The sequence below is a fragment of the Lampetra planeri genome, chromosome 22, assembly GCF_965212315.1.
Source record: "Lampetra planeri chromosome 22, kcLamPlan1.2.h2, whole genome shotgun sequence".
Lineage (NCBI taxonomy): Eukaryota > Metazoa > Chordata > Hyperoartia > Petromyzontiformes > Petromyzontidae > Lampetra > Lampetra planeri.
In genome coordinates, this window is record NC_136128.1 from 9,323,222 (window position 1) to 9,336,417 (window position 13,196).

A 13,196-nucleotide genomic window follows, 5' to 3' on the forward strand; every position below is an offset into this window, starting at 1 on the left:
CACGTAGAAGGGAAATAATAAAATAATAAAAATTAAACATAATAAAATACTAAATAAATATGTTTTATGTTTTCGTTTTATTATTTTATTATTTCCCTTCTACGTCACTTTACCGAAAGAACCAAGAAGATGAATCCCTGCAGTCACGAACGCTTTAAATCGAAATTTACCTTCCCTATACTTTGCACTCCTTTCATGTTTTTCTATTGTTTGTTGTAACGTTCTGACCCGACTCTACTGGAGATCTGTGAAAAAGAGCTTTATCGCTCATCGGATTCCATCCGTTATAAATTAATATTCTGATTCTGGGGTCTCTTGATTAATGTGGGGCTGTTTTAGAAAAAAATACGTGATTAAAAAATATAAATTTTTATTCTATTTTATCGTATGTTTGTTGTTTGTCTCGTAACTATGATTTTTTAATACGGTATTGTTGGTTTTAATATTAATATTCGTTGAGGACTCTATTGATTGATAAAGACCATATTTGTTATGGGTCCCTATTGACTTCTCTGGGTTTCTACTGAATATGTGTCTCGATCGATCCATACGAGTCTCTAGAATCTCTATTCACTGATACAAGTCTAATATTGATTATGAGTTTCTGTTATTTAATATGGATCTCCATTGATTAACAAGGGTGACTCGAATACTTATTGATCAATATGGGTTTCCGTCGATTCACATGGATCTGTCATTGATTCGTACGTATCTTTATTGATCAATATCAGTATATTGATCAGATATCAGTATATTGATCAGAACGGATATCCATTGGTTCATGTGGGTTTCTATTGATCTATATGGGTGTATATTAATCCAAATGGATATATTGATCAGTACAGGTGTTTATGTATTACTCTCGGTCTATTAATCAGTTTGGGCGGCTATTGATTCATACAGATGTATTGATTAATATGGATCTATTATTGAGCAATATGGGTATCTATTGATCAATACGGCTCTCTATTGATTAATATGGGTATATTGATCAGCACGCATCTCCGTTGATTTACGTGGGTCTCTATTGATCGATCTCAGCCCAGGTGTGCCGTGTTAGTCGACTCCATCGCCGGTCGGTATTTGTCTGCACGGCTCTCATCATTGCCCCCCCCCCCCCATCGTTCACAGCTCCCAAAGCCCCAGCAGAGGGTGCTCTTCCATTGCCTCATATTAAACCAGGGATGGGGGGGGGCGTCCCACCAATCGCATCGGCCAGACCCAGCCAAGGTCGCCGGGCCAATGATTTACCGCGCTGAAATGTTGCCATTCAGATTTGTTCTGCAAGCAAGCAGGGCCCTGATAGCGGCGCGCGGCAGATAAGGTGGCGCTGACTCTGGTGGTGCGATATGGGTGCGGGGTGGTGCGGGGTGGTGCGGGCGAACCAATAAAGCAAATAAATTGCTCCGCATCAGCACGTCCTGAACCGAATAAACTCTCGCGATTGCCGCGGCTCAAACTTCCCTAGAAAACCTGCCGTGACTTTGCTCAAGGCCTCGGGGCGTCGGGCAATCGAGATAGAAAAGCACGGTGTCGTCTCGCATGTCATTGGCCGATCGTGAATTGTCGGCCGTGATTGGAGGAGCGAGCGATCGAAGTGGCGGTGGGGGGTGGGGTGTGTGGGAGGGGGGGTCAGGCCGGAGTTGTTGCGAAGTGGCTCGAACGTCGCTGACAAATGGGGTGAAGGCGCAATGTGGAGGACCGCCGACATCATCCGTTAGCGGATCATGTCGACCCGCCGCCACCGAGAGAGTGAGTGACAGAGAAGGAGAGATGCCCGTCACGTGACAGTCAACATGATATTGTCGCGATATATTTTTTTTTGGTGGGGGGGTGGGGGGTGATTTTCAGGGCGCAAACGTTTGCCGAGTTAAAGTGAGAAAGTCAAAATTGATGCAATGTGGTGTCTTTTCGGTGAGTTCATTAGCTAATTAATCCGTCTTCTTGGTTCTTTCGGTAAAGTCACGTAGAAGGGAAGTAATTCAATAATAAAAATAAAACATTTTATTTTATTATGTTTTATTTTTATTATTTTATTACTTCCCTTCTACGTGACTTCACCGAAAGAACCAAGAAGATGAATCCCTGCAGTCACGAAAGCTTTAAATCGAAATCGAATTAATCCGCTTCATGCCCTATGGGACATAAGGCCTCACAGTGAGTTCCCTCTACTTCTTCCTGCCATTTCTCATGTTTCTTTACGATTGCACTCATTGAATGAGAATATTTATTCATCCTGGAGAAATCCGATGAGAATCCGAAGCCCTTTTCCCACAGATGTCCAGTAACCGGACCGGGACCACGGGCTCACTGCATTTTTGGAACGCGGGTCAATCAATTGGAATCACAGTTCCTATGATCAATGTTACATCATTTGTATCGCTTTATTTTGGTGATTTCGAAAACGTTTTGGTTTAGCCATATTTGTTAGTTGTAGTTCAGAGTTAGACTGATAACTTTAATTTAAATTCTCTTTTGGTTGTTATTGTTTGACTTGCATCCCACTGGGATTTTTGCACACAGCGTTGAAATACGGTGCTTTTTCTGGAAGACGCCGTTTTTTCCTGGATGTTTATGTTGCGCGTAGTCACTTTAAGATGTTTCTTGTTCATGTTTTTGTTTGTTGCGGTCGCACCCGAGTCAAGAGCCGAATGGCTCACAGGGCTATACCTAATAAATTAACTGAACTGAGTCCGAGGAAGGGTCTTCCGACCGAGACCCAGATTCAAATTGAGGCTCTCAAAGGTCACTGCTCTGACCCCGCTGAGCCACCCAGGCCACGTTACACACCGTGCCGAGGGTCGCGCAAAGGTGCAGCGCTCTAAAGATTGCCGGGGAGTGAGGGGGGGGGGTTATTGAGCAGGGGACAACCCCTATTGCTCAAGATGTTTTGCTGTTTTATGACCGTGTGTGTCCTAACCCGGGCGTGTTTAATTGTGATAGCGTCATGAACAGCTGCTCTGAAAGTGGAACAAAGTGTAAACTCCTACGCGGTTCACACTTTGTGCGTGAATGCAACACGTACGATACAACCCATCGTGTTAACTTTTATCTCAATCTGGGCTCAACTATTTTTATTTTACCAGGCAAAGCCCACGGAGTTATACAGCTCTTTTTCACAAGCGATCTGGCCACAAATGATAGCTCAACGAAGTTGGCTCATCACGTGGAAATGTCTAGCAGCCAAAAACTCTCAATGCGTATTTCTAAACGTGGAGCGAAAAAACCGGAGGACCCGGAGAAATATCCACCTGTCCACGGGGAGAGAGAACAAACTCCAAATATACAGGTGTCAGGGTCAAACCCACCACCTCCTGAATTCCAGACGAGGTAGTTAACATCTCGCCACCGTGGCACCCCAAGCCTGTGTCTGACTGCCTCGAAATCTAGTTGCGAGAATTGTTCTTCAGCTTACCGGGGTAGTGAGCTGTAACGTTTGCACGCGCGACACATTAATTCGTTTGGCTGTGTAGGATGGTGGAGGGTTTTAACGACACAAATGTAGCCAGATGGTTACTACATGGCGTAACGCACAACAACCAAAAACAGTCATGAATCATCACACTAACCCTAGACCACTGCCAACATTGCCAAGTCTGGAAACACCTTCACTAGGTAGACCGAGGTGTCCAGGTGTGGTGCTGGCCACGCCACCCCCGGCCTTAATAGGTACTCGCTAATTGCACTGGGGGGGGGGGGGGGTGGCGTCGGCAGTCTGCGTACGTCTGTACACGGGCCAGGCGCGTGCGTGTCCCCTACCGGCTCAGGCTCTGCTGCAGCTCGCTCCTGCGGATCTGGCTGTAGATCGGCCGTCCGTCGGGTCCTGTGGACGTGGCTTCGTGCAGTGCGCAGTCTTTCACACGCAGCACGAAGGCGCAGCGTTCCGGGACCTCCAGTTCGACCTGTGTGCGCGCAGGAGAAGCGGCGGCGGCGCCGGGGAAAAAGCGGCATAAGCAACAGAAAGTAGGAGAAGCAGAAGAAACAGCAGGTGCAGTGGCAGCGGCAGAAGAAGACGCAGGAGAATACGCAATTGTTATTAGCTTAGTCCACCACAAGCGTGCATAACATCGTCGTCATGTGTCGTTTTGTTATCAACTGCCTCATCATTGGCACCGTCGAAAACACGTGATGTCAAAACACCAACTCGTTGTGAGTTGCCGCAGAGAATCGGGTAAAATCAACTAGGCTGATGGACAATTATTTTTGACGTGTATGTCCCATGAGTTGTGCTCTAGGTGTTGAAGGTGGATGCACAGTTTATATGAAGTGTGCTTGCCAATAACATCTCGTAATCCAGCAAGATTAAACAAGCCTGGCTCTGCTGGCGAGTCCCAAAATGTTGAAACCGGTCCAGAAGTTTTACTTGCTTCAACAAATGTTGCTTGGTAATTTTGGTCTGGAAAGACAATTGGCTGATGGACTAAAATATGATTTTATATGGAGAGAAGACTGAATCGACATCTGCTTATAGTTTCCAATATCAGTAACATAATTATCACCTTCTTTATCATCATCATCATCATGACTGGAATGATCACCATCAGCATCATCATGATTATTCCTTGCTCATGGCGGAGGGGAGTTGGGGGTTAAAGTTCAGATCTATGACGTGGGGTTAGGGTTCAGATCAATGGTTAGTGTTATAGGTATTGTATAAGGGTTTAGGTTTAAGTTCAGGCCTATAGTATAGGGTTAAGCTTATAGTTCGTGGTGTGGTTCAGGTCAATTGCACGGGGTTAGGGCTAAAATTATTATATTTGTTGTGGTTATGGTTCAGGTCTATGGTACAGGGCCATTGTTATGTTTCAGGTCTGGTTCAGGTGGAGCAGGATGGGGGGGGGAGCGGTGGAGCCTTAGGGGTGGGGGAATGGACCGGTTGGGGGGGGATGGAGAGGGGGGAGCGGGGGGGCTTAGGGGGGGGAACTGCGGGGGGAGAAGTTAAAGGGCAGTGAAGCGGTGGGAAGGAGCACCTTGCATTGAAGGCGGAATCCGGCTCGGTTGGGCGCCGCTCCCTCCACGCCGCTGCCCACCTCGGCCTCGTAGCTGTAGGTGTACTTGCGGAGTGGCCTGAAGCGCGCTGCCTCCTCTGCACGGCCACAGGGAGCAGGCGAGGGCATTAGCGACGCGCCGACATGGCGCAACGACGTTGGGACAATGGCGCCAGCCACATGGCAACGTTGGGCCGATGGTGCCAACCACATGCCAACGTTAGGCCGACGTTGGGCCAAGGGTGCCAACCACATTCCAACGTCGGGCTAATGGTTCTAACCAGATGCCAACGTTGAACCAACGTTGAGCCAACGGTGCCAACCACATGCCAACGTTGGGCAGACGTTGGGCCAATGGTCCCAACCACATGCCAACGTTGGCCCGACGTTGGGCCAATGGTTCCAATCACATGCCAACGGTGGGCGGACGTTGGGCCAACGGTGCCCGTAAACTGGGAAACGTCTCGGAGAGGTCTGCTACGGTCATTCATCGACGGTAACACCACCGGTGCTGCCGGTGGCAGAGTGAGGAGGTTGAGGCGGAGAGGCGAAAGCTGCGTGTGAGGAGCGAGCGGCGAGCGTGCGGAATGATGAATGCTCACTTGGGCAGTCTGTGGACGTCGCCTCTTCGGAAGAGTCATCTTCCGCGTATTCTGCGTGGGCAAGATTCGGGAAGACTTCATGAGTCACGATGCACGATATTCCAGACACTCAACTCGCCCCTTCTTGCCCAGGGCCGGCGTTAGATTTTTAGGTGCCTCCCAAATTATAGATTAACATTTCCCAACACGTCTGGCCAGTGTGGAAGAGTAGGCCAAATACTGCTTGGATGGACTCTCTTGAACTGCCTCTAGTGGTGGCCCTTCAGCCAGCAGTGGCGTGGGCGAGCAATTGGAAGAGCTGCATCTTTACCTTCACCAGAAATCTGCGCAGTAAACTGATTTATAATGGTTGAATTGCAAAAGTCTTGCAACTGATAAATCCTATGGGCCATTGGGTAAATAAAGCCAAAGCATAGTTAAGTGTACCACCACCAGTCGTGGGCCCAAACTAAATAGTTTTGCTCGGTTTAAACTGTGATCTAGCTTTGCCATTCGTATATCTCGAATTGAACAAGAAAACGATGAAAAAAGCTGACGACTCAAGGACCGTTCAGATGTCACTCGTCACTGATGTCAGCTGTGGCCAGGGAATCGAACTCGGACGGCTAGGTTCATAACGCAATGCGTCATCCAATGCATCACCACTACCTCGAACAACACTGTATAATACATCCATATACATACAAATGACATGAAGATACATTATTTTAGTGGTTATTTCGGTAAAGTCACGTAGAAGGGAAATAATAAAATAATAAAAATAAAACAATCAAATCCTCACGACGTTTCGATTGCAACACAAGCAATCATCATCAGGTGTGAAAACCACGGCAAAAAAATATATTTAAAATATTTCGATGTTTTTTTTTATCCCTCTTGGTAATAATGCATGAATTATAGCAATATACTACATTGATTATGCCCTGGGTAAAACAATATCATACTTAACAATTCGAAATGACAGCAATTGTAAATCAGAGCAAATACATTTTAGACAAATAATGCACATTTTGATGCCCGCTGGTCTATGCTGTATAGTGTATATTGTACTGTAGTGTGGAGAGCGTGGGTTGAACCCATTGACCCGAGTTCGATTCCCAGCCACGGCTACCAGACACCAGTGGATATTTAAGATCTGAATCGGTCTTGGAACCCACTTCACAGACCTGTACTGGCCAAACACGACGAGGTATGGTCTAACTCCCCATTGTTGACATAGCTGGAGGCCCTCAGCTAGCAGTGGATTGACCAAGGCTAATTTTAATGGCCCCTTCATATACTTATGCAATACTACATATGTTGAGCTGTATGTGAATGTTACTTATAATTGTGACTTTAGCTTAATCACATCAAAGCCTATGTCACTATACGCCGTAGTATTTACATAACTCGCGTGAAAAGTTACCTTTGACACTATATGTGACCTTGAATTATATTGCCCTCACCGAAAGATGAAGATTTGAACTTAGCTAAATATTATGCAGGCACATTCCCTTGGTAGTAATAATGCATATCAGCCTTGACCACACGCTTATATTCGTCAAACCGTCAACACATTTCTAAGAGAGTGCAATTTCATTGTTGATATAAAAAAAAATACAAAATATACTCGATCGCTGCGTAAGCTTACATTATACAGTGAGCACTTCTTATGGGCGGCTTGATTTGCACGTGACACGATCACATTTGTTTCCCCAGTGATAGCGTCGACTGTACCGCACTGAATACCCATTAAAACTACGAACTACGTTTTATTTTACAATGTAAGGCCCACTGAGCTATATCGCTCTGTTTCAGAAGTGACCTGGCCAGAAATGATAGCTCAACGACGTGGCTTATCATGTGGACATTTATAGCAGCCAAATACTCTAAATGCATGGTTCTAAATGTGGAGGGAAAAACACCGGAGGACCCGGAGGAAAATCCACGCGACCACAGGGAGAGAGAGACATGCAAACTCCAAATATACAGCAGGCATCAGGGTCGGGTTCGAACTCACGATCTCCTGTATACTAGGCAATCAAGTTAACATCTCGCTACCGTGGCGCACAAACTTTTGAATTATCAGAACCCAGAACCGGACACGACTCACCACCACTGGTTACCCAAGCAAGCAGTAGTGACCCAACCAGGGCTCGAGTCCAAAGGCATCGTAGGTGCAAGATCACTCACGTGCAGTTGCTGTGGCCAACACCAGCAGAAGGGCCACGTGGAACGGCGATAACCGTGCCATGTTGCACCCCTCCTGCCCCTTGGCAGCGTCTGTCTCCTCTCACTCCTTTCTCCCTTGCTCTCCTTCCTTCTCCTCCACCTTCTTCCACTCTCTCTCTCTCGCTAAGTGAGCAACGCCAAATCTGGCGCAGCGTTTTAAACTCTCGGACAGCCCACGCACGCACGGGATTGGGGGTGGTTGGTGGTGGTGGGAGGTGGTGGTGGGAGGTGGTGGAGGTGGTGGTGGAGGTGGTAGTGGAGGTAGGGGGTTGTAAGGTGTTTGTTGGATGGTAGGTCACGATTGCGTAAGACTCAGAGGGCAGTGGGTTTCAAAGAGGGAGGGGGGACAATGATAGCGATAGCGCCACGATTATCTGAGTGGCGTAGTCTGGTTGGCATTTACCCGGTGCAATACATAAAATGGACCCTACCCCTTACTTAATTCTGCCTAGCCTGGTGGCTGGGTCTTCCTCTCCTGCCCGTGGGCCTCGGTTCGGCGGGGGGGGGGGGGGTTCCCGGGGCAAATCCCACGGTATGGGCCCCCCAATGCCTTCAAACAACTACATCTACCACTTTGACGTCAAAGCACGCCCCCCCCCCCCCCCCCAAGGCGTGGGACCCAGGGCGGTCGCCCTGATTCGGAGTCACCGTACCCTAGGGACGACTCTTGCTACGCCATTACTCTTAAGTGTTGTCTCACTACAGGGCAGAGGTGGGACAAAGTCATTGTTATGCAAGTCCAAGTCGAGTCGCAAGTCATCAAATTCATGACTCGAGTCTGACTCGAGTCCAAGTCACATGACTCGAGTCCACATCTCAGAGGTGGGACAAAGTCATTGTTATGCAAGTCCAAGTCGAGTCGCAAGTCATCAAATTCATGACTCGAGTCTGACTCGAGTCCAAGTCACATGACTCGAGTCCACACCTCTGCTACAGGGAACTTCATAGTTGAGTCGCGGTTGTCAAACTGCGTATATGAGCTCTGTTTAAGAAGTGACCTGGCCAGAAAAGATAGCTCAACGAAGTGGCTTATCATGTGGACATTTATATCAGCCAAATACTTTCAACGCATGTTGATTCTAAATGTGGAGGGAAAACCGAAAAGACCCGGATAAAAATCCACGCGACTACGGGTCAGGATTGAACCAACAGCCTCTTGCATACCAGGCAAGGCAGTTAACACCTCGCCACCACGGCACCTGATGCCGCACGGGGATAGCTGCTGCTGGGGGTGCCCCTTGAATGTTTTATATGAGATGTCATGTGCTTTGAGTTGCTGAGGCATTTAAATGACTACACAAATGCATATATGATGAATGGAAAATGGATTGCCATGTCACGGGGATGTACAAGTTGTCATTGTTCTTATTGTAACTCGAAAATGAAAAGTAGTACAAGGATAAGGCCCTGTCGACAAGGTGGCCTTTTTCCTGTTTACACGGTGGCCATCTTACTATCTACACGGTGGCCATCTTCCTGTCTACACGGTGGCCATCTTACTATCTACACGGTGGCCATCTTCCTGTCTAAACGGTGGCCATCTTCCTATCTACACGGTGGCCATCTTCCTATCTACACGGTGGCCATCTTACTATCTACACGGTGGCCATCTTCTTGTCTACACGGTGGCCATCTTACTATCTACACGGTGGCCATCTTCCTGTCTACACGGTGGCCATCTTCCTATCTACACGGTGGCCATCTTCCTATCTACATGGTGGCCATCTTCTTGTCTACACGGTGGCCATCTTCCTATCTACACGGTGGCCATCTTCTTGTCTACACGGTGGCCATCTTACTATCTACACGGTGGCCATCTTCTTGTCTACACGGTGGCCATCTTACTATCTACACGGTGGCCATCTTCCTATCTACACGGTGGCCATCTTCTTGTCTACACGGTGGCCATCTTCCTATCTACACGGTGGCCATCTTCTTGTCTACACGGTGGCCATCTTACTATCTACACGGTGGCCATCTTCTTGTCTACACGGTGGCCATCTTACTATCTACACGGTGGCCATCTTCCTATCTACACGGTGGCCATCTTCTTGTCTACACGGTGGCCATCTTCCTATCTACACGGTGGCCATCTTCTTGTCTACACGGTGGCCATCTTCCTATCTACACGGTGGCCATCTTCTTGTCTACACGGTGGCCATCTTCTTGTCTACAAGGTGGCCATCTTCCTATCTACATGGTGGCCATCTTCCTATCTACACGGTGGCCATCTTCCTATCTACACGGTGGCCATCTTCCTATCTACAAGGTGGCCATTTTCCTATCTACACGGTGGCCATCTTCCTGTCTACACGGTGGCCATCTTCCTGTCTACAAGGTGGCCATCCTCCTATCTACACGGTGGCCATCTTCCTGTCTACAAGGTGGCCATCCTCCTATCTACACGGTGGCCATCTTCCTGTCTACAAAGTGGCCATCTTCCTGTCTACACGGTGGCCATCTTCCTGTCTACAAGGTGGCCATCTTCCTATCTACACGGTGGCCATCTTCCTATCTACACGGTGGCCATCTTCCTATCTACACGGTGGCCATCTTACTATCTACACGGTGGCCATCTTCTTGTCTACACGGTGGCCATCTTACTATCTACACGGTGGCCATCTTCCTGTCTACACGGTGGCCATCTTCCTATCTACACGGTGGCCATCTTCCTATCTACATGGTGGCCATCTTCTTGTCTACACGGTGGCCATCTTCCTATCTACACGGTGGCCATCTTCTTGTCTACACGGTGGCCATCTTACTATCTACACGGTGGCCATCTTCTTGTCTACACGGTGGCCATCTTACTATCTACACGGTGGCCATCTTCCTATCTACACGGTGGCCATCTTCTTGTCTACACGGTGGCCATCTTCCTATCTACACGGTGGCCATCTTCTTGTCTACACGGTGGCCATCTTACTATCTACACGGTGGCCATCTTCTTGTCTACACGGTGGCCATCTTACTATCTACACGGTGGCCATCTTCCTATCTACACGGTGGCCATCTTCTTGTCTACACGGTGGCCATCTTCCTATCTACACGGTGGCCATCTTCTTGTCTACACGGTGGCCATCTTCCTATCTACACGGTGGCCATCTTCTTGTCTACACGGTGGCCATCTTCTTGTCTACAAGGTGGCCATCTTCCTATCTACATGGTGGCCATCTTCCTATCTACACGGTGGCCATCTTCCTATCTACACGGTGGCCATCTTCCTATCTACAAGGTGGCCATTTTCCTATCTACACGGTGGCCATCTTCCTGTCTACACGGTGGCCATCTTCCTGTCTACAAGGTGGCCATCCTCCTATCTACACGGTGGCCATCTTCCTGTCTACAAGGTGGCCATCCTCCTATCTACACGGTGGCCATCTTCCTGTCTACAAAGTGGCCATCTTCCTGTCTACACGGTGGCCATCTTCCTGTCTACAAGGTGGCCATCCTCCTATCTACACGGTGGCCATCTTCCTGTCTACACGGTGGCCATCTTCCTGTCTACACGGTGGCCATCTTCCTGTCTACAAAGTGGCCATCTTCCTGTCTACACGGTGGCCATCTTCCTGTCTACACGGTGGCCATCTTCCTGTCTACAAGGTGGCCATCTTCCTATCTACACGGTGGCCATCTTCCTGTCTACAAGGTGGCCATCTTCCTGTCTACACGGTGGCCATCTTCCTATCTACAAAGTTGCCATCTTCCTGTCTACACGATGGCCATCTTCTTATCTACAAAGTGGCCATCTTCCTATCTACAAAGTGGCCATCTTCCTATTTACAAAGTGGCCATCTTCCTGTCTACACGGTTGCCATCTTCTTATCTACAAAGTGGCCATCTTCCTGTCTACACGGTGGCCATCTTCTTATCTACAAAGTGGCCATCTTCCTATCTACAAAGTGGCCATCTTCCTGTCTACACGGTGGCCATCTTCCTATCTACACGGTGGCCATCTTCCTATCTACATGGTGGCCATCTTCTTGTCTACACGGTGGCCATCTTCCTATCTACACGGTGGCCATCTTCTTGTCTACACGGTGGCCATCTTACTATCTACACGGTGGCCATCTTCTTGTCTACACGGTGGCCATCTTACTATCTACACGGTGGCCATCTTCCTATCTACACGGTGGCCATCTTCTTGTCTACACGGTGGCCATCTTCCTATCTACACGGTGGCCATCTTCTTGTCTACACGGTGGCCATCTTACTATCTACACGGTGGCCATCTTCTTGTCTACACGGTGGCCATCTTACTATCTACACGGTGGCCATCTTCCTATCTACACGGTGGCCATCTTCTTGTCTACACGGTGGCCATCTTCCTATCTACACGGTGGCCATCTTCTTGTCTACACGGTGGCCATCTTCCTATCTACACGGTGGCCATCTTCTTGTCTACACGGTGGCCATCTTCCTGTCTACAAGGTGGCCATCTTCCTATCTACATGGTGGCCATCTTCCTATCTACACGGTGGCCATCTTCCTATCTACACGGTGGCCATCTTCCTATCTACAAGGTGGCCATTTTCCTATCTACACGGTGGCCATCTTCCTGTCTACACGGTGGCCATCTTCCTGTCTACAAGGTGGCCATCCTCCTATCTACACGGTGGCCATCTTCCTGTCTACAAGGTGGCCATCCTCCTATCTACACGGTGGCCATCTTCCTGTCTACAAAGTGGCCATCTTCCTGTCTACACGGTGGCCATCTTCCTGTCTACAAGGTGGCCATCCTCCTATCTACACGGTGGCCATCTTCCTGTCTACACGGTGGCCATCTTCCTGTCTACACGGTGGCCATCTTCCTGTCTACAAAGTGGCCATCTTCCTGTCTACACGGTGGCCATCTTCCTGTCTACACGGTGGCCATCTTCCTGTCTACAAGGTGGCCATCTTCCTATCTACACGGTGGCCATCTTCCTGTCTACAAGGTGGCCATCTTCCTGTCTACACGGTGGCCATCTTCCTATCTACAAAGTGGCCATCTTCCTGTCTACACGATGGCCATCTTCTTATCTACAAAGTGGCCATCTTCCTATCTACAAAGTGGCCATCTTCCTATCTACAAAGTGGCCATCTTCCTGTCTACACGGTTGCCATCTTCTTATCTACAAAGTGGCCATCTTCCTGTCTACACGGTGGCCATCTTCTTATCTACAAAGTGGCCATCTTCCTATCTACAAAGTGACCATCTTCCTGTCTACACGGTGGCCATCTTCTTATCTACAAAGTGGCCATCTTCCTGTCTACACGGTGGCCATCTTCCTATCTACACGGTGGCCATGTCCCTGTCTATACGGTGGCCATCTTCCTATCTACACGGTGGCCATGTACCTGTCTACAAGGTGACCATCTTCCTGTCTACAAGGTGGCCATCTTCCTATCTACA

General features: G+C 48.5%; 1 protein-coding gene across 1 annotated transcript in view; it reads right to left on the reverse strand.

Moving 5' to 3' along the window:
• APOB (apolipoprotein B) overlaps positions 1-7,943 on the reverse strand; it is a 48,286-nt gene extending 40,343 nt beyond the window's left edge. Inside the window, exons 1-4 of the mRNA XM_078604386.1 lie at positions 7,763-7,943; positions 5,591-5,641; positions 4,971-5,086; positions 3,760-3,902 (exon numbers count right to left, since the gene is read on the reverse strand). Coding sequence (XP_078460512.1) covers positions 3,760-3,902; positions 4,971-5,086; positions 5,591-5,641; positions 7,763-7,823 — 371 coding nt within the window. The 5' untranslated portion in view covers positions 7,824-7,943. The remainder of the gene's footprint in view (positions 1-3,759; positions 3,903-4,970; positions 5,087-5,590; positions 5,642-7,762) is intronic.
• Between the last annotated feature and the right edge of the window lie 5,253 nt (positions 7,944-13,196).